We start from the raw sequence: 26,116 nt of genomic DNA on the forward strand, positions 1-26,116 counted from the left end.
ATGCTGCCTCTGATGCCTGTGCAGGTACCTGAGTTAAAGCTATGTACGTCCTGGTGACGATGTTTACATCTGCTGTGCCAGTCACTTTCAGCTTTCTCTGGACAACACCCTCTTGTTCCTGAGCTACATTTAATCTGCTATTTTCTCTAGATTCTAAACTCAATAGGCCTAAAATATTCGAGACCAGAGGCGGGAGCCAAATGCCTTTAAAAGACTTACTGGAAACACAGGAATACGGAGGTGCAATCAGAACTTTGGCACTGTGGCTTCAGAAGGGGGCCTTGTGCCAATGTGCTCTGCAAAGAGGTTGGAGGCATTCTTAGTGACAGGAATACAAGACTCACCGGGAAATGGAGATAAGTTTTAATGTCCAGGTGTGAGAAGGAAGGGCGTCTCAAGGATAACCTGGCAAATTGGACTGACATTCAAATTTCTAATTTGTTTTTATAGGGAATAAAGTTTCATACTCAACTCTGTGGAAACATACATAAAGAATGCTCCCACCTCACTCCTACCTCCCCTGAGATATTTCTGGCCCAAATTAACTTCTTTTAAAGATATTTCTCTCCATTGAGTTTAAGATAATCAGTTGTGTATTCCAGATACTAGGCACAAATTGATTGGCATTCATGTAAAGCAAAAGCCCAAGATTTTCTCTTCTCTCATGACTGCTCATTAGAGAGAATGGTGATGTGTTTGCATGGCCACCAATATTTAAAAGGTGTACCGCTACTACTTGCGCACTGTTAAGGCATTCAAAGTAGCAATACTTTGCACTTCCCATCTTTTGAGCTATCATTTGGCTTTCAAAACAATTCTGTGAGCTAGGATGAATGATTATTTTATTTTGCTTTGAGGTGAAGACTCAATCAGAAATAATACAAAAATTTTTATTGTCCTGGATTTTATACATCTAATTTGTAGAAGAGCTGGGCATAATTCCAGCCTAATTCCAAAGACAGGTGTTTGGGGTTGTTGGCTGATGGGTCCTTGATAATGAGTTGTATGTGCCGACTTGGCTACTCTATCATACCCAGTTATTTAATCAATATTGATCTAGGTGTTGTCTGTGAAAGGTATTTTGTAGATGTGGTTAACATCTACAATCAATAGACTTAAAGTAAAGGAGATTACCCCCAATGATGTTGGTGGGCCTTGTGCAGTCAGTTGTGAGTAGAAACTGAGGCTTCCTGGAAAAGAACATATTCTGCCTCAAGACTGCAGCATTAATTACTGCCTGAACTTACTGTCTGCTCTATAGATTTCAAGCTTGTCAACCACTATAATTGCGTGAGCCAAATTCTTAAAATGAATATCTTCCTACTGCTGATTCTGTTTCTGCAGAGGACCATGACTGACACAGTCCTTATCTTAATGTATTTTACTTTTTTCTTTCTTTTTTTTTTGAGACAGAGTCTCGCTCTGGAGTGCAGTGGCACAATCTTGGCTCGCTGCAATCTCCGCCTCCCGGGTTTAAGCGATTCTCTTGCTTCAGCCTCCCAAGTAGCTGGGATTACATGAGCAAGCCACCACACCTGGCTTTTTTTGTATTTTTAGTAGAGTCAGGATTTCACTATGTTGGCCAGGATGGTCTTGAACTCCTGGCCACAAGTAATGTATCTTATTTCTTGTTTCCAGATGGTTTAAATTCACAATCAGAGTCTAGATCTTATTCACACAAGTACTCCTTCTTCCCCTTGGCTCAGTGAGATGCCATAATATAAAATTTTAGCTTAAGGAGTGCATACACACCTGACATATAATGAAGGAAGAACTTATGCCCATGACATAAAGAGCTGTGATGCTTTTAGAAAGCAACATAGGACATGTACAGGAGGGAGCAATTAGGCAGTACTCATCGTAGGAAGCTTTCTAGAGGGAAATATTTAAATTAGATTTAAGAGGCCTATATGGAAAATGGTTTGGAAGTGTGAAGAGCATGCAGAGAGGGGTAAATCAGGGGAAGGCCTTGAAGTGCTCTGTGGATGAAGAAAGCCAGACTGCCTAAACTTGTGATGAGAGGGAAGGAATAAAGGAAAACGAGGTCAGTGAGAACAGAGACCCATTGTGTTGACAAAAAGCATGCAAAGAACCCTTATTTTCCCCTGGGACGTAACAGTAACAAACTAGCACGCATGCACGTATGCATGCACACACCACACACACACACACACACACACGGCACAGAACTGGAACATTCAGAGAGCTGAAGGATTCATTGTTTGTCCGGGCAGGTACCCCGTGCAGCTGCATGAAGCAATAAAGGAGCTGTTGCTACTCAATGCCTAAAAGACTTCCCAGCTTACAAATATGTGAAAAGCTTCTTCCAGTGTCTATTCACTACACTAAAGGTGTGTGTTTACTTCACAGAACTGAGCCCTTGTTCCTTTGAGACCCTATTAGCAATGCAGGGATGAAAAGGAAGTCATAGTGTTATGTTCTTAGTAGGATGACTGGCTCTTTTGGTGAAACTGTCCTTCCAAAGGCAGCAAATGGAGAACTCCGGAGGTTTAGCCTTGCGTTTGCTTTCCAGAGAGATAGTCACATAGCCCAAGAGAATGAAAAAGCTCTTTCATGAGCCCAGTTTTCTTTTTGTGCAGATGGCAATCCAGATTGGCATCACAGATTCTGAAACAAATTTTTGTCCCACGGATGTTATTTCAAGTTCCCCAAAGCTGTAGCAGCTGGGCAGCTGCAAAGTCATTCAGTTTCTCTGCCCCCATAAGCAAGCTCCTCCTTATCAGAATATACCCCAGTTTCCAGAAAGCCCATTTTTCCATGAATAGGACAGCAATCTTTCTTCTTTTAGTTACAATTTATTGCACTACCTCTCTTTCCTTGTTCATTCTTTTCTCAGTAAATATTTTTGAGCACTTGCCTTGTGGCAGGAACTAAGCTTACAGTCTAGTGTATAAACAGTCAAGAAAATAGGCAGTTACAATATATTAAAAACAACTAATATTTATTTAGTGCTTTATGTGTGCCAGCCGCTGTTCTAAGTGTTTTAATTTTGCTCTTAAAACAATTCTATGCAGAAGGTTCTATTATTATCCCCATTAAACATGTAAGAAAATCAAGACCCAGAGATGTTGAATTACTTCTCTACAATCATACAAAGAAAGAAAGGTATTGAACTAGAACTAAGTGCAGGCAATCTAGCTGCAGAGCCTGTCTCCTTAACCAGGAGGTGCATGGAAGGGGCAGGAGCTGAGTATTATGACAGGGAAAATACAGATACTGGGAGCATGTAGGAGATGTCAGTAACCCAGACTTGGGGCTCAAAGAGAAGTTGTGTATTTAAAATGTGTATCAGGCCGGGCTCATGCCTGTAATCCCGGCACTTTGGGAGACCGAGGCATGCAGATCACGAGGTTAGGAGTTGGAGACCAGCCTGGCCAACAAAGTGAAACCCCATCTCTACTCAAAATACAAAAATTAGTCTGGCATGGCGGCACACGCCTGTAGTCCCAGCTACTCGGGGGGCTGAGGTAGGAGAATCGGTTGAACCCAGGACGTGGAGGTTGTGGTGAGCTGAGATCGTGCCACTGCACTCCAGCCTGGACAACAGAGCAAGACTCTGTCTCAAAAGCAAAAAATAAATAAACAAAAAATAAAATAAAATAAAATAAGTAACATGCATGTCAGATCATGTCAATCCATTTCTCAAAATCTTTTAATGGCTCCCAACTGAATTTGCAGTAAAATCTACACGTCTACCATGACTTACAAATGTTATGCTTAACTTGGCATTTCTCAGTCTCTTTGGCTGTGGCCCTTACTGTTGTTCAGACTGCCCAGGTCTCTGGCTGTGGAACCTCTGAGGTGTTGGTTACTCTCTCAGGGACCACCACCCCTCGATCTACCCCAGCTCCTCAGTTTCAGAACTCCAGTTTAAAGTCATTTATTTATAGAGTTCTTTCCTATCTTCTAATCTACTTTAGTCCCCAGAATTATAACAATAATAACAACTAGACTAATGATAATGAAGATAATGATAAATAATGATAAAACTAATTATCATAATAATTAAACACTAAATAATACTGGGTGTCAGGCAGTGTTCTAAATGCTTTATGTATAATAACGCATTTAGATATTACCACAACCCTAATGGTAAGTACTAGTATTATTCCCATTTTTACAGGTGAAAAGGCAAGCCAATATCATAGCATTCTATACTTTCCTTCATTACAATTGTAAAGTGTATAAGCATGAATTTATTCATGCATTATTTCCTGGGCCATAAGATCTATGAGATAAGGGTCTGAGTGCATTCTCTTCATCACAGCATCCTCAGTGGCTAACACAGTGCCTTGTGTACAGTATGAATTTAACACATTTATTAAATACATTAATGAATGAATAATGGACATGTGAGATGTATTTCTCTCAAGACTTACACCTTTGCTTACTACTTACAATAAAATGGATAGATGAGAAAGAAATTAAAGAAAGTCCTCTAGTATGTAATAATTATTAAGGCTGTTGGTAGTCCAGTCACTTTGTTTTCTTGCTATGACATTTTCCCCATCCCCTTCTTGATAAGCTGTAACGTCCGAGGTTTACAGTGGGATGGAGGCAGAGACAGTGTGGTTAAGATTGTAGAGGAAAGAGCATGAGTTTTCAGGAAATACAGATCTAGCTTTCAGTTCTGATTCTATCACTAACTTTGTGGTCTTGAGCAAGCCCCATATACTTCCTGAACCTTCTTTTTCCAAATATGTGAAATTGGGGCAATAATATATGCAAAGAATCAAATATATGAAATAGGGGCGATAATATACGCAAAGAAGTTTAGTTTGGAGAATTAGGTGAGGTGATATATTCAAAGGGGCTAGTACTGTGCCCGGCACATACCAGAAATGGAATAATCACTAGCCCCTTACCTTTGCTGAAATCAGTGGTGCACATGTGGCCTTTGGACATTATCTAGTTTATTAGACCAGCAGTACTAGCTAGACTAGACCCTAGAAATTTGAAGCCCCAAATACAACTCAGGGGGCAGAGAGAAAATAGCATTATCTGACCTGGCTGCCTCTAAGATTCAAATAAGCTTACTCTGTGGACACAGCCAAAGAGGGGGTAGGAAAAATACAGAAAACTCCAAGGGGTGACTTTTGGTACTTGTCAACAGCTCTGGCTGGGAGGAAGTCAAGACAATAAACCAAGAAAAAGATCCAGTGAGTTCTGTTGCCTGTTCTCTATTTTAAGGGGACAGTCCCTGCTTTGTTTCTCTCCTCTTGGGTGAAAGACTGTTCCCTGAAATGCTCCTGGCTTCCGAGAACAGTTCTGGAGGCAACTTCATAATGCGCTGGCTCGGGGTTGATCAGAAACAAGCAAGCAGAATTCACCCTGCCCCCAGGATCATACCCTCTTGGGGAAGCGGGAGGCAGAAAAAGGAACTTTGGTGGTCCTTTTCCTTCCTTGTCTCCTAGCAAACTTTCACATTCATTCTTCTCTAGGCTAGCCCCAACCTCCTTTTTTATCTCCCTCCCTTCCAATAAAGAGAGGAGAAGCGGTTAAAATGTGTATGAGGTTGCTTTTTTCTTCTCAGCAGTAATTGGAGAGGGTGTAAAGTTTTTCCCAAAAGGGCCAATCCTCTTCCCTTCCTGTGGACTCTGCTAGTGGGTTTTGTCCTCTCTGCAAAGGGAAGCTCTGCACCAGCTCCCACTGTTACTCCTTGCTAAGCTTCCTGTGTTGTAACACCTATGCCTGAATAGGTGTGTACCAACCCTGAAAGATGTATTTCAATACAACTTTGATGTGCTGTACAAGCTGTAATTATGCTATCTTATAAAGTGGCATCCTCTCAGGCTTATGCAAGACGGGGCTCTCAGTTAACTAAGATTTGGTTTACCAGAAATCTTGAATAATTTGACAATCTCTTTTGCACTCTGCTTTTAAGAGAAAAAGCTGTATTTAGGAGTGTCCCCATATATTTGGTATCAGCTCCACTCTCCCTCCTGACTCCTCAGCTTTCCCGTGTATGAGCTGGAGAATCCTACCTTCAGTTCTAAAACTATTTCTATATAACCAGATTTCTATGGTCTCAGGAGGAAAAAAAGTCTTAAACTTCAAAAATGATTCCCTTTAGATTGTATTATTATGGAAGCAAAGTAGACCAGAACCTTCTAGAAAGATCTCAACAGGACTTTCTGTTGTGGTTCCCTCCTTATACCAGAAGGCTGGGATCTAGGATCTTAGCTACCACATATTGGCGGCTTGCTATGTGCTGGGTACTATCTGAGGCATGTTATGTAGTGCTAATAACACCAATACCAACACTGGGACATTCTACGTGTTTTATACATGTTAACATACTGAATTCTTACAACCAAAACACACAATTTCCATCCTAATTTTGGAGATGAGGCAATTAGGACATACAGAGGTTAAGCAATTTGTCCCAAGGTCACAAAGTGGTGTAGCTGGAATTTGAAAGAGGCAGTCTGACTCCAGAGTCTCCACCCTTAATCACTATATAAAGTTTTTCTCGTTTAGCCCTCACAACAATCTTAACATATAGCATATTAAAATACCCATTTTCGGCCAGGCGCGGTGGCTCATGCCTGTAATCCCAGCACTTTGGGAGGTCGAGGAGGGTGGATCACCTGAGATCAGGAGTTCGAGACCAGCATGACCCACATGGTGAAACCCTGTCTCTACCAAAAATATTAAAAAAATTAGCTGGGTGTTGTGACATATACCTGTAATCCCAGCTACTTGGGAGGCTGAGGCAGGAGACTCATCACTTGAACCTGGGAGGCAGAGGTTGCAGTGAGCTGAGATTGTACCATTGCACTCTAGCCTGGGCAACAAGAGTGAAACTCTGTCTCAAAAAAAAAAAAAAAAAAAAAAAAAAAAAGCCCATTTTTCAGAAAAGTAACTTATCTGAAGGTACAATGCCAGGCACTAAGAGAACAATATAGTATGATAAAAATTCATATTTAGTTGCTTAATTTTCTTCCATTTCTTTTAACACTGCCACTTCTTCCTGAAGTAATGGATAACAAAGAGTTCACTTCAAGTGCCTTGAAAGTCACATGTTGTCAAGATTAGCAAGGGATGTGAGCACTATGCACATGTCCTGAGAGCTAGCAGATATTTCAGAAAGTCTGAACAAAGCTGAACATGAGCTCAGTTCCTTTCTAATCTTATTTGGTTCAGGCATGGGCATTATTCATCCTTATTTGTTCATTTCATAAATATTTATTGAGCATTTACTATGTCCCAGGCTTTATGCTATAAATTGAGGATATATAAAAAGATTATTAGTATTTGAACTTGGGATGCTTTTAGTTTAGAATGGGAAAAAATGAAATAATTACAATACAGTATAAGTATAATAACAGAGATTTTGAGATAATAACAGTAATTTTGGGTTAATTACAGGAGGTATATTAAGAAGATGAAGGATTAAAAGGCACTTTCCAGATGGAAATGGGTAAAAGGAAGTAGTGTTTCCTATGCTTATAGTATATATCAGGGGCCAGGCCCTGAATTGAGACTATATATTTATTTTAATCCTGAATCCAAGAATCAGATGATATATAGAATTTGTTCACAGTGACAATGTGAGAAAAAAATCCCTGAGTCGAATATGTAAATGATATTTTGGGGAAAAGGCAACCAGGTAGAAGAAGCAGCATATATGAAAGCAGGAAAGCAAGAAGATCCTGTTGTATTTCAGGGACGTATACTCAGTGCACTTCAGCCATCAGTTGTGCGTGGGGGTGGCAGCGTAAAGTGGGAGATGATGACAAAGAGGGAGAGCAAAATTCTAAAGGCTTTTGCATGCCTGGCGAGACGTTTAGGTCTTATCTTGAAGGCAAAGTGTAGCTAAAAAAGAAAATAATATAACCATAACTGGGGTTTATAAGAATAGTTCTACTTTGAGAGGTTGAGGTGGGCAGATCACAAGGTCAAGAGATTGAGACCATCTTGGCCAACATGGCGAAACCCTGTCTGTACTAAAAATACAAAAAATTAGCTGGGCATGGTGGCGGGTGCCTGTAGTCCCAGCTACATGGGAGGCTGAGGCAGGAAAATCGCTTGAACCCAGGAGGCTGAGGTTGCAGGGAGGCTGAGGTTGCAGTGAGCCAAGATCGTGCTGTTGCACTCCGGCCTGGCAACAGAGTGAGACTCCATCCCCCGCCCCCCCGACCCCCAACAAAGAAGAATTCTGATACCAGAATGGAAGCTGGTTTAGAGTGGGGAAAGAATGAGGACAATAATAACAAGTTAGAGGACCACCATAATACTTTAAGTACAGAATGATGGAACAATAAACAAAGGCAAAGGAAGTAGAGGAGAAAAGGAAAAAGAAAGATTAGAGAAAAAGACTAAAGGAATTGACTGTGGTAGGTGAAGAGGGAGATAAAAGGGTGGATGATGAAGATGCTACTCAAAGTCAGGAAAACAGGAAAAAGGACAGTTGTGTAGGGGAATGAATTTGGGTCTCCAGATGAACCAAAAGGGGTTACCAGAGGTAGTCAGATGTCTGGCATTTATATACAAACTTATCGATAAGTAATGGGGGTTGGGGGTGTCCAGGGAGTGAAGGAACAGGACTGAGGGGGGAAATAGGTTCTAAAACCAAGGGGATAGTTTCTGACAATCAGATTTGAAGAAATTTGTCTGCTCCAGTTGTCTCCCTAACTTCAATCCTGGAGGTGGAAGAGTTCAGATAGATGTGTGAGGCAAATCTCTGGCTCTGACTCCTGGGGCTGTGCAGGTAAATAGAGCTGTCAAAAATGCCCAGAAAGAGGCAGATGTTTCCTAAAGGGTTCTGCCTGCCACGCCTGGGAGCTGCATGGCCAGGCAGGCTGCAGGCAGGCAGCAGCTAGGGTTTGGGAGGACACAGGCACGTGGACAGCCTCCTGTGGGAGCGCTGCGGATGAGGCAGCTGAGCTAAGAGAAGTGAAGCTTTCTTCCCAGCCTCCTCCTCCACCCTTTGCTGCAGATCCCCAATGCCACAGCACAGTGCTAGCTGCATAAAGGTTGATTCATAGATGAGGGGATGCAGCTACATGCCACGCAGAGATGGCAGAAAGGACAAAAGTGTGTGTGTTTGGAGGAGACTGTTTATTCAAGGAACTATATATCAAACACAACCTTACTGGCAGACAATAGTGATTTGCCTAGATAATTTATGCAACCAAGTTAACATCAAGATGGGCTGTGTAGAGCAAAAGGTGAGACTCATTTTTGAAAGTGGGGTACTTCCCTTCACGGTCTCAATTACAGGAGATGCTTTGGCACACAAAACATTCAGGCAACAATATCTGGGTATCTGCTTGAGCCTACTGTAACCAAAGAGAAAGAAAGGCCGGAATTAAAATGCAAAAGAAAGAAAGAAACTGTGTTTGGAGATAGGTCTGCTACAGTATAAACTTTTTCCTTTCTCTGGCTTACTGCTATAGCAAAACCTGATGGTTGTCTTTGTAAAAAACGTGTCTGTATCTAGGTCCCTGGCAGCGATTTGCCTCTGGGAGGGCCAGCAATCTATTTAATGACTCCATTGACGTCAATAGCATAACTGAAATACTTACTAACATGCATGATTCCAACTTTCAAGGGGAGGGTGGGTGGATGGTGTTTCTCAGCAGCACAAAAACGTGAAGTGGAGTCAACACGGAACGGACTCCACTGTTCAGGCAGCTAGTGAGAACTTAGATGCAGGTCTCATCAGTTTCATTCAAAGAGAAGAAATATTTGTGCTAAATTTGCAAATTAATTTTGAACTAGTGAAATAACCATAATAAGCAGGATGCTATATTTGACAATACCTGCTTAAGGGAAACATTTTAACGTTTGCACTTTAGCTGAGGTATTAACGTTTTTATGACTACCAATACTTAATTTTAGATACGTATGAAATAACTGCAAATCAATATAAGCAGCTCAATGTTGATGCTCTGGGGTAAACTTTCACAAGAGGCTATTTTAGACAAAAACAATTATTACAAAACAACCATTTGGAAATTATTCTCAAGATAACTGGGGCTTTTCTGATGCATTTGTGCTATCATTTTCTATGCAGGCTGTCTAAACACTGAAGGTGAGTAATTAAGGCAATTATTGCAATAATTCAGCACTCATAATTCAGAATAAGGAAGAAAACATCGTTTGATATTTCTGACTTTTTCTTTTTCCTTTCCTTTCTTTTCTTTCCTTTTTCTTTTTTCTTATAATTCCCTCCAATCCTTCCTTTATCATGACTGGTCACAGCTTTTGGTCACAAGATTGATTTTATTCCTATTTGTCCATAAGTGTTGCAATCCTGCCTGACAGTTCTTGCTTAATGTAGAAACCAAGCAAAGGTTCTGCTTATGCTGGGCCTCATTTCCAGTCATCTGATGCAGCACCACTCTTAGGCTATTGCTGTGGTTCTCAGAGAGTCCGTTACCCATGCACACATAGACCCTGTCTCATCACAGGTCCTGAAAGCTCTGGCAAAAAATGAGAATGGAATCAATGTCATGACTTTCTGAATTCCTTAAAATTGAAGGTAACTCACTGACCCTCTTGTCCACTACTTGAAGAGACCCTGCATCTGGTACACTCACATGAACCTCTGGAAGGATAGTCATAATCAAGTAAAGTTATGGGCAGAACCCATAACTTTATAACCCATATGTTCCCATATGGGTTATAACCCATAACATAACCCATAACATAACCCATATGTTCCAAAGAAACATATTTCTTCTGTTTTATCAACTGGTAAAAAGCCAATTCCTCCCCAGAATGGCCTAGACACATATTAAAAGAAATGCATTCCGTAAGCACTGGAAAAACCTTAATTAAGCCTGTTTCTCACATAGGCCAACCTATTTCAGGCTTTACTGGAAAGCTCTATACTGTCTCATCAGATTTCTCCGAACACGGTCTTTTCTTGAAATGCATTCTATTTGGCTAGTGTTGAAAACCACCACAAATCAAGGCTGTGGATATCCAGGCTTTGATATCATTAGTATCTGCAGCAATCTGGCTTGAAGTCCTCAGAGTGATTCCCTAGTCATTTTGTTGCTATGGTTCGCTGTCATTTCCAGTGACCCATAGACTACTGTGTTGTTTTTCATAACATCTGATCTGTTTCCAGTGGTAATGTTCCTGCTCAGTAAATTTACTGATACATTTTAGAAAAAGAAATTTAGTAGAGAGCACCCCACCTTATGTATCAAGTTGGCTGCTAAAATATTGTATACATGATACATATTATTTTACATTAAGACACATTTATATGACTCAGATGTGCTAGTGATTAAAAGGATACTCCTCCAGTCCCTCTATAAAGCAAAAAAAATCATTCTGTAAAGACAGCTGACACTTGATAATTTATCTTTTCAGTAAATTCTGACTGTCATGACATATGTATGATTACTATTGAAGAGCAAAGGATAGGATGGCGTGGAAAAAGGGGGACAATTATCACACACATGTGTGTATGCATGCACCCCATTTTCCTGTTGCAAATCGTTTTGGGACCCGAAATCCTGAGAATTACTTCAATTTTCTGTTGTGAATATGTACAGGTGACAGAATTCGAGTTCCTCCCTTGTTTTGGAGTTTTCTTTCTTCTTCTATTTTTTCCTTTCTGTTTCAATCCTTGAGCACCATGTAGGGAGAGCCTGGAATTTATGCTTGTGAAAGGCAAAATGTGAAACAAATTCAGATGCTCATTAAACTATAACATTGGCATTTTCGACACCCCCAGGAGGATTTACTGTGTTTTTCTCCTCAGCCTGGGAGCATATGACTTCCTCGTTGTTCCTTCTGGGCTTAAAATTCTCCATTGCTCTACTCTGGCTTTCTTATTCAAAGTGCTAAATGCCAGCTTCTTAGATTTCACTCTTTTTGTTCAAAACCTGTATGAACACACTAACATATATAAGCAGTTATAGAGTGTGCCTCAAACCTCTATTAACTTCAGTGCAATAACTAATTTTTCATAGAGAAAAAACACAATTTGAATACTTTTCACAGCAATAGAGATAAAAATATTGGCTTATTATTAAAATTTTATTTTATATGTATTTTTCTTCACATCAAGTCCCTAAATTTTAGTATTTCTCCTGGGCAATTCAACACTTACTGTGTTCTTACTATGTGAAAATAATTACACAAAAGCACCACGAGTGATAAAAAGATAGATAAGCCATAGTCCCTGTCTTCAAGAGCTTTATCTCCAATGGGAGAGACATACAAGAAGCCTTGAATTAAAGTATATCAGAGAATTAAATTGTTGTCATAGCAACTTTAATTACTCCTTAATTTAAATAAGGAGCAATTATGCCAACTTAAGAAAAAATAAGATGTCTTTGCAAAGGACATTTGCATTGAGCCATGAGAGCTGATAAGAACCTTGGCTGGATAGTGAGAAGAAGGGTATTTCTGGTGTGTTTGTGTGTGTTTTTTGAGACGGAGTCTTGCTCTGTCACCTGGGGTGGGGTGCAGTGGCATGATCTCAGCTCACTGCAACCTCTGCCTCCAAGTTCAAGAGATTCTCCTGTCTCAGCCTCCAGAGTAGCTGGGACTACAGGCACGTGCCACCACGCCCGGCAATTTTTGTAGTTTTAGTAAAGATGGGGTTTCACCATATTGGTCAGGCTGGTCTTGAGCTCCTGACCTTGTGATCCGCCCACCTTGGCCTCCCAAAGTGTTCAGATTACAGGCATGAGCCACCACACTGGCTGAAGAAGGGTATTTCAGACAGAGAGTTTTCCTTTGATTTATCTATTTAATATTTCTGTTAATAATCAATTTATAAAAGTAAATGTACCAATTTACCATGGTTTCTGACAATTAGCTTTTAAAATAAATTGCATTTTTTCTTCTTTATATGTTCAAAAACATAAGGCATTTTAAGATTTGGTATTTCTCTCTCTTTCTCTCTCTCTTTCTGAATTGTTCCTATACAAGAATAGAGTTATCTAAGTCAGGCTTTCTGGGTAAACTGGGTTGTTGCTAAATCTGTTTAAATTATTGTAGATTTCTTGTACCTTTTATCTTAGATTTCAATTGAAATAAATGAATTCAACTTCAGTACTGACAAATAAAAACGTGATCTTACTTTTTGAAGCAGCACTCCAGTTCTCAACTCTGTTTGCTCTGCGCCACTTATTTTTCATTCCGCTTTAAAGTTTCTATTTAAACACACCTCTTTGTCATATGCTGATAAATATTAAAATAACAGGAAAAATCTGCCTGACTTATTTAAGCTGATAATAAGAACAAAACACGGGATGTGTGTCTCCTCCTTCCTTTCCTAACCGTGGCTAAACGTTAAGGAGATTTTGAAACCCATAATTACGTAATAATTGGTATCACTACATTCTCTTCCCAGTGAAAAGCCAGGATTTTTATAGTTTGCCACAGAGACAGAAGGAAACAAATTGCCTGAGTGGTATTGTCATTTCTTTGCTCCATTGTTTGAGAAGACTTCATCAAAAGAAGCCCTAGTTGTCAAGCTGTAGTTGCTGTGCCAATAATCACAAAATGATCTTTCCAACCACATCTTTGGTTAATGAGCTAATTTACAGAACCATAAATTTTACATATTCTCCTAATGTTTGTCAGTATTTATTACAAGAAAAAGAAAACATAGTCTAAATATTCAAACTGATGTTGAATATTTGGCTAACAGAAATTTGTCTAACAGAAATGTGAGCAACATTGCCTCACTGGTAGGCCAATATGATGAAATGATTGGAGTTTCAAAACCACCTCCTTTGATCTCCAAGTATGTAACACGAGTTATATGTTAAAACATCCTATTTTGTCTCTTTCAATAACAGTTCTAAAGGAAATAGTACATGTAGCCCGCCAGGTTTTTGAAGTTCATAGAGTACTGTTTACTTCTTTGTATTTCATGTCACAGGGCTCTAGAGTAAACTCACCTTTGCTTAATATCTTTCTTTCACTTTTTTTTCTGGTTCTCAATCTTTCTCTTATAAAAATATTTTTAAAAGCATGCACCACAAATACTTCAGAAGCCAATGAGCCAATAGAATCTGCTGCTTTTGCTCCCTTCTTTTAGAAGCTGAGCTTTTGCAATGCTTCCGTTATACTTATGATCGGGATACCAGAAAGAAAACACAACAACCAAGTAAGAAAGATTTTAAGTATGAAGCGCTGCTGGAAATAGAAAAGCGTGTGAGGCATTGTTAGGTGTCAGGCGTTACGTGATCTCAGTGTGAGTTCATCTTAATTGTTTCTCCTGTGGTTTTTCTCAAACCTACTGCTACAATAGTAGGGAACAGATTTAGGAGAAAACATTATTTGGACTTTAACAAACGTCACAGAACTGGTTGCATTTTATGTGAAGAAGAATTTCAGTTCAACACAACTCCATGGTGTTCCTTCAAGGTGACCTTTCCTCTCTGCAGCTCTCAACACACCAAGAAAAGTGGATGCACTGTTCTGAAAGATGAGAGGTTAAGTTCTTAAAAAAAAAAAAAAAAAACACCATTGAGGAACAAAGTTGGATGCCCTCCAAGAGAAATGATTCGTGACCTGGAAAGAGCCTTTGGTTTCACACCTGGAAAGGATGTAGATTCAAGTGGGATCTATAGTTGACATTAAGAGGGAAACCACTAACATATCCACAGGGGCCCTCAGGCCAGCATGGGGCACCTTAGGTCTTTGAGGTTAGCTCTCCTGTAGTTTACTGGGGCCATCAAGCTGAGGTCAAGCTGCACTGTCAATACAACTCTGCCTCCTGCTCCTCTTTGGGGAAGGAGCAGCATTACCCCACATTTATCATGTTCTGAAAGCCTGCAAATACAATGGGCAAATTATTTAGTACTGCTTTTAATGTGGTTTTAATACAGTGAAGTAATGCTCCAGTGTACCTTAGAAAAAGTCACCAAGAGGCATACTTTTGAGAGCCACAATATGCAACCAATGCTATTGTTCTAAAAACCAGTTCTGAATAAGAGGCACGTTTATTATTCTATCTTGAAACATCGATATAGACCTTATGACATGGCCTACCTTGCGGGTTGACTCTGGAGACAGGAGGCTGACTAGCAGCTGGAGACCTCCTGTGGAGACAGACAGAGAAGAGAAGGACTGAGTCTGCGTATCAAAACTCCCCATTCCACCCCTGACACCCCGCCCTCATGGTTACTGAGGACTTTTCCAGGTCATAATGAACTATGTAGTGACATAATGCTATCTCCGGAAGGCAGGCTCCTGTAACCCGGGTAGATGACTGTAATTCTCTCACATCCAGATGGACTGCAATTCTCTCACATCCAGATGGCCTGGAATTTCCCTCTGCAAGGCCTCAGGATGCTCTGACTCTCCAGGAAGGAAGTTGTTTACTCCGGATCCCCAACCAGCTCCCTGTTTTAGGTTTTGCTGTTCCAAGAAGCCCTCAGAAAAGGAGTCGCTCGCTCAGGCATCACTCGAAATGTCAGAGTGAATCTCAATTCCTTTGGGCAGTGCTGTAAAAAGTTACAGCCAGAGGAACCCTTAGCGATCAATCGCTTCAGGTCCCTAATTTTTGTACCTCAGGAGACTGACACCTAGAGAGGTGAAGTCACTTGCCAGGATCACACAACCACTGGGAACAGTCATCCAACTTGCTTTACTTAGGGAACAGAATTTAGATGGAGGAACTGGGACGTCATTCTATGTCATCATAAGCCTGCTGATGTCAGGGGTTAAATGAAACAAGCAAACCCATGTTCCCATAGTACTGGGGCTCCTCCTTTTTTCTTGGTTCTTTTCCTTTCTCTGCCCCAAATCTTTCAATTTCACTGCTCTTACCAGTCTTCTCATGTTCTGCAGAACTTCTACCAGACTCTCCTGTTTCCCACTGCATTGCTGGAGAACTTCTCAGGAGTACTATTGAGCAGGGCTCTCAAACATTAGGGTGCATCAGAATCACCTGAAGGGCTTATTCAGACACACTACTGGGCCCTACCCCCAGAGTTGCTGATTCAGTAGGCCTGAGATGGGCTTAAAAGTTGGCCCTTATAAAAAGTTCCCAAGTGGTGCTGATGCTGCTGGTCTGAGGACCACATTTTCAGAAATACTGGTATTAAGGATTCTCTGCTCCAGGAGTAACAGGACATTTCCTATGAGCAAGAGAGTGAGACTGTAGTACAATGGTTCTCAAATATGGATAAGCATCAGACTCATTAGGGGAGCTGTTAAATTTCTTTTCCCAACCCCGAAGAGTCGATTTCAGTATATCTGAGATGAGGCCTGAGAATCTGTATTTTTCACTTTTCTTTGCATTCTCATGCACAGGCAAGTTTGAGAACGAAGTCAAATTCTAAATGACAAAGAACAGCCTGCATTGTTGTTGCTAAAGAAGAGTCTTCCTACTGGTGTGACCACAAAATTATTTCCCTAGGTTTTTCTGCTGCTCTAAATTAATCTCTGGTCCTTTAGAGACAATCTAGCTTGTAGGTACCCACACCTAGTAGTCATAGTCTATAGACAGGGTCCACATCTACCATTAATTTACTAGCTGGGTGATCCTAGGCAGGGTAGTTTTAAACTCTCAGTGGTATGAAATTTTCACATGTGACAAGAGAAGGGAAATTATCATCTAATGATTGTTTTTCTCTGCTAGGCTGTGCTAGGTACTTCTTAGCTTCCACTGGGAGTATTATCACCCCATTTTAAGGATAAGAAAACTGAAGCTCAGAGAGGTTAAGAAACATACTGACACATGATTTATAATTGGTACAGCCAGGATTCAAAGCTAAGTCTTTCTGAATCCAAAATGCATGCTCTTTCCACTATACTGTATGCTGATAACACCTGCACTGATACTGAGGGCTGCTTTTCAGGAAATTTAAGAGATTAAATTCCAAAATCCTTAGTCTGGCATTCAAAGTCCTTGCTCTCTAGCCCCAACATCCTTTTTCCAGCTTATCTCTCATAATTCCTCATTGCCTGACATTTCATCTCAGACCACTGACTGGCTGTGTGCTCTCATGTATCCTGTGCTTCTCTTTGGTAGCACTATAAAATTATAGCTTAGATAGGCTTTGTCTAGTTAGTGTTCAGTACATAGTTCCTTAGATTAAATGTAAACATTATGTGAGCAGGGAACAACTTGTTTACTGCTTGATCCCTGGCACCCAGGATGGTCCTTCATATGACAAGCATTCAGTAAATACTTATTGAATAGAAGAATGAATGAATGAGGGACAGAGCTGACTCACACTTGCCAAGGCCAAACTTGATCACCTCTTTTTCCTTGAATATGTGCTGCCCCTTTCCTGTCATTATTCAGACCATTCATTCCCCTGTCAAGGAAGCTGTCTTCACAACAATCTACCCATCAAAGATTAAGTTACCCATCAATCCTTCTCCAAAGGATGCCATCCTCTTAGCCAAGAGTGGTCTCTCTAATCTCTCCTGGTGCTTTATTTGTATCTTTAGGGTCATTTCTTCATGTTACAGTCCATATTGGCACATATTATCTCCACTAGTAATCTGTGACCTGTTGACGGCAGGATTCAGTTCTGATATCTTTGCTTACATACTCTTCAGGTCCCACCAATTTGCCTGGCAAATAGTAGGAACTCCAAAATGTTAATAGAATGTAGATTGAATAACCCATTGATGTGAAAGTGATTTGAGAACCAAATACTCTATATGAATATTTTATATGGTTTCTTTTTCACATACAATCTTGGTTCTATATGCCACTTGCTGTTCCTCGAACACAGCACTCTCTTTTGTTGCTGTGCCTTTGCACACATTTTGCTCAGTTGAACACTTTTCTTTTCTTTAAATGGCTAGCTCTTTCATATATCCTAAGGCTCTGCTCAGGCATCACCTCCTCAGAGGAGCCTTCCCTCTGTGAGTGGCCCTCACCTGTGTTCTGTAGTTTCTGTGCTTACTGAACCATTGCATTGCTCATTCTGTATCGCATTTCCCATTTTCCTGTCTTTCTCTTCAACTCATCTGGGAGAAATTTAAGCAATGATTGAACATTGTGCACAACTGTAACACAGGGATCTGGCATAATATTTGGTATGATGTAGGTACTCAACACATATGTACTGGATTAATAATACACTTTAATAATTTTATCTTGCACCTTTTCCTGAGTTCCAAAGAAGACTTTTGTGAAAGAAGACACTGAACTAGGAGACCCTAAATTTTGGAAATCTCTACTTTCTTTACAGCATGTCTAATCACAGTGCCCAATTCTCTCAATGACTTCTTGGAAATTACACATATTATGTAAATTCTTTTGTCTCAGAATTAGTTTTGAAAATATGGCTTTTATTTAGAGTTGTCAATTCAGATAAGCATCTCTGTGTGGGAGCTTTGGAAAGGCAGGGACCATGTTTATTTGGGTTTGTCAATTATTAGTGAGACCTGGTGCAAACAAGATGCTCAGTACATTTTCAATGTTCTGTAAGTTGAGAATGCCAGACAGAAAATTGTAAGGAGTGCCAGAGGAAAGTGGTATTGGTTGCTCAGTCTCCAAAGTCCCTAACTTATGAAAGAATCATAAGAAGTTATGTGGCTGATTGCTGAAGACGGTGATATAAATAGGGAAGACAATATGGCCATGGCAGTTCATACTTTCCAGCCCTGAATAGCACAGTGGAGAGAGAACTGGACTGTGACTAAGAAGACAGGAATCCTAATCCTGGCTCTGGCACCTTCCCACTGTATAGCCCTTGGGCAATTCATAGAACCTCTTAGTTTCCTCCTCACTTGAGGAGAGCAGGCAGCAACTAACATTTACTGGTGATTTACAACATACCAGGTCCTGTGTGAGGAGTTTTACATATATTGCTTCACTTAATCTGAGGAAATTTGGCTAGGTTCATTCCAGCTCTGAATGCTCAAAATTTCATGATCCTCAGCTAATTTAATTCACATGCCAAAGTACATACAGCAATAAAAGACAGTTTGGATAGATATACACCTAAAAAAAGTAAGTGGTTATTAATCCTTTCCTGAAGATTACATACATGTTGATTAAATTATGCTTTGGAAGAATGTTAATACAAAGAAGTTACATGGTTGCCTGATAGCCACACGTGATATTCATGATGTTGATGACAGAGTTGATTGATAAATGACACCTCTTTGCTCCCAGCTCCATCCCCTGGCTATCAGACTGCTGAACGGTGGGCACACTCACTCATCCACCTGATTACTACAGCCGTCTGTTTAAAGTCAGCAAATGCTTTAAGAATGCTTATCTGAATTAACAACTCTAAATGAAAGCCATATTTTCAAAATTAACTCCTGGGACAAAGGAAGTGTAGGTTTTAATTTGCAGCCAAGAAATACAGGTCCAATCAAGCATCCCTCAATGGGATATTTCATGAAGATGCAAGGAAACCACCTCAACAGGAACTTTGAGATTTCCACCCTTTGGGTGGTAAAGCACAGGCAGACAATGGACTGCTTTTATGCAGAGCAGAGCCAAAAGATAAAAGAAATCTTGACTTATGAGAAGTATAGTTCTATGTGGGAGTTCCTTTTCCTACAATAAACCACACTAACCAGATGTCTCATGAAAACCACTCCTAGGACATAATTATTGCTTAAATGCTGCATTCAAGGCAGGGAGTGGCACCCTGGATCCGAAGTCAAGTATCCCAGAAAGAAATATCTGAGTTCCATGAATTCTACAATTTCAGCTGTTAAGATAACTCTGTGTGTGTGTGTGTGTGTGTGTGTGTGTGTGTGTGTGTGTGTGTGTATGTGTTGGGGTGGGGGGATGCTTTCTGTATGTTGTATCCATTCCTGCCAAACATTATTTTCTTCAGTTCCTTCTCTTGGATTTTCTTTAGTAGTTTGAAGGTATTCACTATCTAGAAATAAAATGGAGTGCATTAAATGGACACTCAGTTTTCCAACCTGCCCCTGCCAGTCTTCTCCGGAGATGGCTAATTGATTTCATCGATTTCAGCTCCCTGATGTCTGAAATTCATTATTCAGGACTGAGTCTGAGCTAGACTGCACCACTCTCAACTCCCTTTGGTGAAACTCCAGTGGCAAATGTGCCCTGTCTTGAATTTTTGTTGGTGACAAGGTAGTACTTGCAATCAGTAACAGGATCAACTCTGTACACATGGGTATGAATTTGAGAACGATCATTAGATACAACTATCTTACCACTGGAGACCTGCTTTGTGTGATAAGTATGGCTTGCTTTGGACCAAGGGTGACACAAGGGGCCGAAATTTGAAGGGTAGTCCTCAGCCAGAGTGTGGGAAGGGCTGTGCTTCAGCTATGCTATGGCAATAATGGTTTGGGGGTACTTGGTTCCTAAAAGTTCACAAGGACCAAAACCCTCAAGGGTGTGGAAAGACCTGATTATTGAGAAAGTAGTTACAGTTGGCACAGCTTATTAATCAGCAGGGTTAGGCTGAATGTCCTAATACTACTAACAGAGGTAAAAACCCTCAAACCCATGCTAACAAATAAGAATGAGAACACCACCACCCACCCGGCCTTCTCCCTAGTGCTGTGCAATGTAGTGGTTCTCAGTCCAGCCATGCTTAGGAAGCCTTTAAAATGTGTCCATATTAATCCCTTCCCCCTTATTCCCATCTCCATCAATCTGGTTCAGAGTTATACCCTCACATTTAATTCCTGAAAATACTATTTTAGCTACTGTCTCTATCTTCAGGCTTTCTGATCTTCAGGTATTCCTTAAGTTCTTCATAAATGTCTTTCTGTTCCAAAACCTTCCAGGGACTTCTTCCTATAACCCAGAAGACTTAACAGGTTTGGCAAATGAAAAGAGCACTGCAGTGACAGTCAGGATTCCAGGTTTCAAGGAAAACTCTGTTGCCCACTAGAAGCTGTACATTCTTGCTGAAGTCATTTAATCTCCCTAAGTTTTGTTTCCTTATCCTTAGAGTGGGAGTAACAATACCTTTATTCGTTCAATACCATGAATATCATTTATGGTGATCTAAGCTGACATAACAGATATGAAATCCCCAAAGTGTTACACCACTTCTGGATTCAACAAGAGAAATGTAACGATCCATTATAATAGCTCACATTTATTGAGCACCTACTTTGTGCAAGATGCTGTTTTAAGTGCTTTGCGAATATCAATTCATTTAATCCTCACAACAACCCTATTTTACACATTAGAAAACTGAGATATAGAGAGGGTAATTAGCTTGCCCAAGTGTATCATTTTCGAGGGGGTAGAATTGGGCTGTGAAGCCTGTAATCATGGCTCCAAAGGCCATATTATACAAAGAAAAGAACATAGAGAAGGGATCACTCCTGCAAATATAATTTTCTAAATAATTGGTGGTCTTTCCTCCAACAATTATTTATTCAGAAATTCATATATGTGATGAATTTTTATGAAGCACAAACTGTATGTCAGGCATTCTGCTATTCTTGGGAATTCAAGAAAAACTAAACCTAATTCTTACTCCTAAGGGGCACACAATCTAGTGGTGGGCAGAGATCCATAAAGCAAGTGATAAGGTTTTCAGAGTACTCTGGATCCAAATGAGGGCCACTCAGCCAGGTTTAGTGAGGTCAGGGAAAGCATCTCAGTGAATGCGATTCTAGAGATGGGACATAAAGACAATCAGGATTTGGCCAAGCAGACACTGGCAAGTGGAAAGAGACATTTTAGGAAGAAAGTACAGTAAGTCCACAATTAGGATAGAGAAGAGAGCATGCCGAGAACAACAGACCATGATTATTGAACGTAATTCCATGTGGCTAGAGACCTAGTCTGATTGCTTACACTGCATCCCCCAGCATTTCATATTAGAATGTAAGCCCTAAAAGAGGAGAGAGCTTGTCTGCTCTGGTCACTATTATATTACTAGTGTCTGCTACTGATGGGGGTGCTCAGTAGTTATTTGTTAAATGCATATATCCATGTATGAATGGATGGTATGTGCTAAATAAATACTTATCGGATGGATAAATAGATAAGTAAGTAAATAAATAAATAAATAGATAGATAAATAAATAAATACATAAATGGAGTTCTACTCCAAAAGAGGCTGGGACAAGCCTCTAGGTTTCATATACATTGCACTAAATATAAACCCAAGCAACTATCAATCAAATTAATTTGTCTGGGGTGCCAAGCACCAGCATTTAAACTTTATCTGAATAACACTGGACTGCTGAAATGCCTCAAGCTGAAGGGTGACACAGTCATACAACATGTGAGAAAGATCACTCACATGGAAGTTTGATCAGAGTATACAGAGTCATCTCACAAGAAAGCCAAGTCATAAAACAGTGAAAAGAAAAGCAAACATTCAAAGCAGGGTTTATTCCCACTTTTAACAAATCTATTCTATGAAAATTTGTATGAAAGCAAAGTAAAGGACTGAAAAATAATTTCACAAAGACAAGAGATATAGGATAGTCTGTAGTGAACTCTGGCTGAAAAATTAGATGTAGGTTTTGGCCCTGATGTGTCTCTAACTTATTGGCCCTGATGTGTCTCTAACTTATTGGCCCTAATGTGTCTCTAACTTATGTAGTAGCAAGTCACTGGATTCTTGAGAGCTTAGGTTTCTCCTAAACAAAGAGAACCAATGGTCTCAAAGGCCTCCTCCCGCCCTCTCATTCTAGGATTACAGGTTCTATGACTCTCTGACCTCTGTGATACTTTTTTAAAACATTCAGAAGAGTGAACGGAATAGAACTTTTAGCTTAGGCTCATAGATTTGAAATGATTTTGGAGAGAGTATTACTGCAAGGAATATAAAGTTCAAATCCTTCATTTTATAGATATGGAGATCAAGGATCAGCAACATTAATTTAAATGCCAAGATCATATAATTAAGTGAAGGTGAGGGAGAAGATAACCCCACACTTATTCATTAAACTGCATGAACTTGTTTATAGATAATCAAAAATTAGGCAAATTGGACTTGAACTTTTTGCTACATTTAATTTTAAGTTTGAATATCTGAATTCACTAAGAACTTACTCCAAAAGACTTTTAATAGAATTTATGGCCATTACTGGTCAAAGTGGTAAATGTAAAAGTCAACAAAAAATAAAACCCTCCTCTTGTTCTTTCATTTGTGAATTCCTACTGGATACTAAGTCTTATCAGTACAAAGACTAATAAGATCCAGACTAGGTTATTTTTAATGTTGTATGAGTTCTAACATACTATGGTGATCCATCCTATTTTCAAATTTTAATGTGTGTATTAACTTAGCTTAGAGGGCAATTTTCCATGTAATAGTTGTATTTTTTAATTGCTGCTCAATATATTTTGCCTTTATGTTAGGGATTCAAACTCCACAAAAAAGTCAATGCTTACTTGTTAGATGTACCATGAAGGTTTGTCAGTATAGTGAAGTTGTTTCTCACACTTCGCAAGCTGGCAAGGACCTACAGGAAAAATGTTTAAAATGGTTAAGGACAAAAGAAGACAAACAGCCAGGTTCAAACTTAGAAACCAGCAACAACGAAAGCAAGCCAGGGCCAGCATAATACATACCTGGGCAAAAGGAGTTACAATCAAGTCATCGCCATGTCTGGTGAAAAGAGAAAAAAAGAACCTTTAGAAATTTACTTGAATTATAACTGTGACATACAAGCTATAATATTAAATTTTATCAGTGTTAACAACACAAATGTTACACACATTCTTCTACCTGGATATAAGGCAGGACTCACAATTTGGCCTGAAAGTGTATCCCAAGAGCTTGAAAGGAAAAAATTAGTACCAGATTCATGACTCCTGAATTTACAGTGACTACACATAAAAGCATTTGCAAGTAAGCATATATCCTCAGGATATATTCCCATTAAATAACAGATCCAGAGTACTGTAATTTAAAGCGACTTGTGGATTTCGGTTGCCAGAGCCAGGAAATTCAAAGGGAGGGCTGCTCACAGGGACACACACAGTTGGAAAAAATGGTATAACAGTCTGGATAAAGGTTAACTTTGGATTTCCTGGCTTTTGTTGATTCGAACCACAGCTTTAATGCCATTTAAACACAGATTTCTGTCTGGAAATCCCATTACCTTTTGTTTTTAATATAACTTTTTTCTTGAAGTACCTAAGGAAAAGCTTTTAATAGGAGCATATGGCTGAACCCATCATAATCATACCATTGTCACTCCATTTTGTCCCAAAGAACTGATTAAGCTGTACCCAGTGTTATGTAAATCTGTATTTAGGAAGAGTCGAAAATGTGTTTTCAGAAGTGCACACTGTCTCTCTGGCACATGCTTTGAGAAATCCACTTAAACCCACATTCAGCAATCTGTCTATTGAAGGTACTAGAAGACATACTGGTTTGAGCTATAGTCACAAAATCAGGTCCTTTGCCATTACAGTGTGAATCATCGTAGCAGCACAGAAGTTATTAACAGTGAACCTTCCCTCAGTGTCTGGCCTACCTTTCCTGTCCTCATAATTGTCACACAAATATGGCACCTTCTTCGTTAACTACATTAGTGCAACCAATAATTATTAATCGTGTGTCATGTACCAGGCACCATGAGAGGCCTGGGGCTCCAGAATTAACAACACATACATCCATTTGGGCCTCTCCTCTATCACAGGCTTTTAACTTGGCATCTTATTTAATATGATACTTTTCTTTCCACCTTTGTCTTTAGCTAGAAACCTCTGAACTTCAATTTAATCTGGCAAATTTCTTCTGTGCCCCCTTTGTACGGTGACAATAAAAAGAATACTGATAAGGAGTAAGCATTCTTTGTGTGACTACTACTGTCTGCTAGGCCTCATGGTAAGCAGTTTACATGCATTATCTCATTTAACTATTGTAACAGGGCTGTGTGGCAGGTACTCTTAATATTGCTATTATATAAATGACATCGATCCACAGAGCAGTTAACTAGCACATACCTAGTAAGTAGAAGAACTGAGAGTGATTCCAAATGTAAGAATTTAGACCATTTGGTTTAAAAAATCTGTGCTTTTAAACACTATGCTTCTTTTTTGTTGTTGTTGTCATTATTTTGTTTTGTTTTGAGACAGGGTCTAGCTTTGTCACCCAGGCTGGAGTGTAGTGGTATGATCTCAGCTCACTGCAACTTCTGCCTCCAGACTCGAGCAATCTTCCCACCTCAGACTCTGGAGTAGCTGGGACTACAGGAACACAACACCACACCAAGCTAATTTATTTATTTATTTATTTATTTATTTATTTATTTATTTATTTATTTTGTATTTTTCTGTAGAGACAGAGTATTGCCATGCTGCCCAGGCTGTGCTGAAGCAATCGGCCCACTTTGGCCTCCCAAGTGTCGGAGTTACAGGTGTAAGCCACTACACCCAGCCTATGTTTCCTATTTTATGACTTGCTGCATAGTTGACATATCAAATCATACAAAATATTCATGGTCTCCAAAATTAAAACAAAGTAGGGGAGACAAATTATTTTAAAAACTGTAATAGACATTTTAATATAGAATGAGAATTACAAACAATGGGTATACTTCATGAAGTCCAAAGGAAACATGATAATTACAGGTTAGAGAAAGTAGGAAAGTCTTGATTGAGTGAGCAGTGTTTCAGATGAACTTTGAAAGATTTAAAAAGTCAGGGATGGTAGACTTTGCCAATGAAGAGAAATGACAGGAACAAAGTCACTGAAATGAGAAAATACTGAACACGCTTATTAAGATCTTTGATGGCTGTTTGAGTGGAGAAGAGCATATTAGCTATAGACATTTGTAGAGAAAAAGGATTGAAGGTCCCCCATGCTCATATTATGGACAGTCCAGGCAAAGATTATAAAGTCAGTACTTAACTCCATAGAAAGAAATGACCCAGGCTGGGCGCGGTGGCTCATGCCTGTAATCCCAGCACTTTGGGAGGCTGAGACAGGCGGATCACCTGAGGTTGGGAGTTCAAAACCAGTCTGACCAATGTGGAGGAATCCTGTTTCTACTAAAAAAAAAAAAAAAAAAAAAAAAAAAAAAAAAAAAAAAAAAAAAAAAAAATTAGCTGGGTGTGGTGGTACATGCCTGTAATCCCAGCTACTCGGGAGGCTGAAGCAGGAGAATCACTTGAACCCAGGAGGCAGAGGTTGCAGTGAGCTGAGATCACACCATTGCACTCTGGCCTGGGGCAATAAGAGTGAAACTTTGTCTAAGAAAGAAAAAGAAAGAAAAGAAA

General features: G+C 39.8%; 1 protein-coding gene across 3 annotated transcripts in view; it reads right to left on the minus strand.

Annotated features, from left to right (window-relative positions):
• PDE4B (phosphodiesterase 4B) overlaps window positions 1–26,116 on the minus strand; it is a 594,424-nt gene that overhangs the window by 97,443 nt on the left and 470,865 nt on the right. For all 3 annotated transcript variants that reach the window (XM_030941786.1, XM_030941787.1, XM_030941788.1), the window contains 3 exons: window positions 23,459–23,495; window positions 23,279–23,349; window positions 14,998–15,047 (listed from right to left, as the gene is read on the minus strand). In XM_030941786.1, the coding sequence (XP_030797646.1) occupies window positions 14,998–15,047; window positions 23,279–23,349; window positions 23,459–23,495 (158 nt within the window). The remainder of the gene's footprint in view (window positions 1–14,997; window positions 15,048–23,278; window positions 23,350–23,458; window positions 23,496–26,116) is intronic.

Source organism: Rhinopithecus roxellana, chromosome 12 (genome assembly GCF_007565055.1).
Source record: "Rhinopithecus roxellana isolate Shanxi Qingling chromosome 12, ASM756505v1, whole genome shotgun sequence".
Taxonomy (NCBI): Eukaryota; Metazoa; Chordata; class Mammalia; order Primates; family Cercopithecidae; genus Rhinopithecus; species Rhinopithecus roxellana.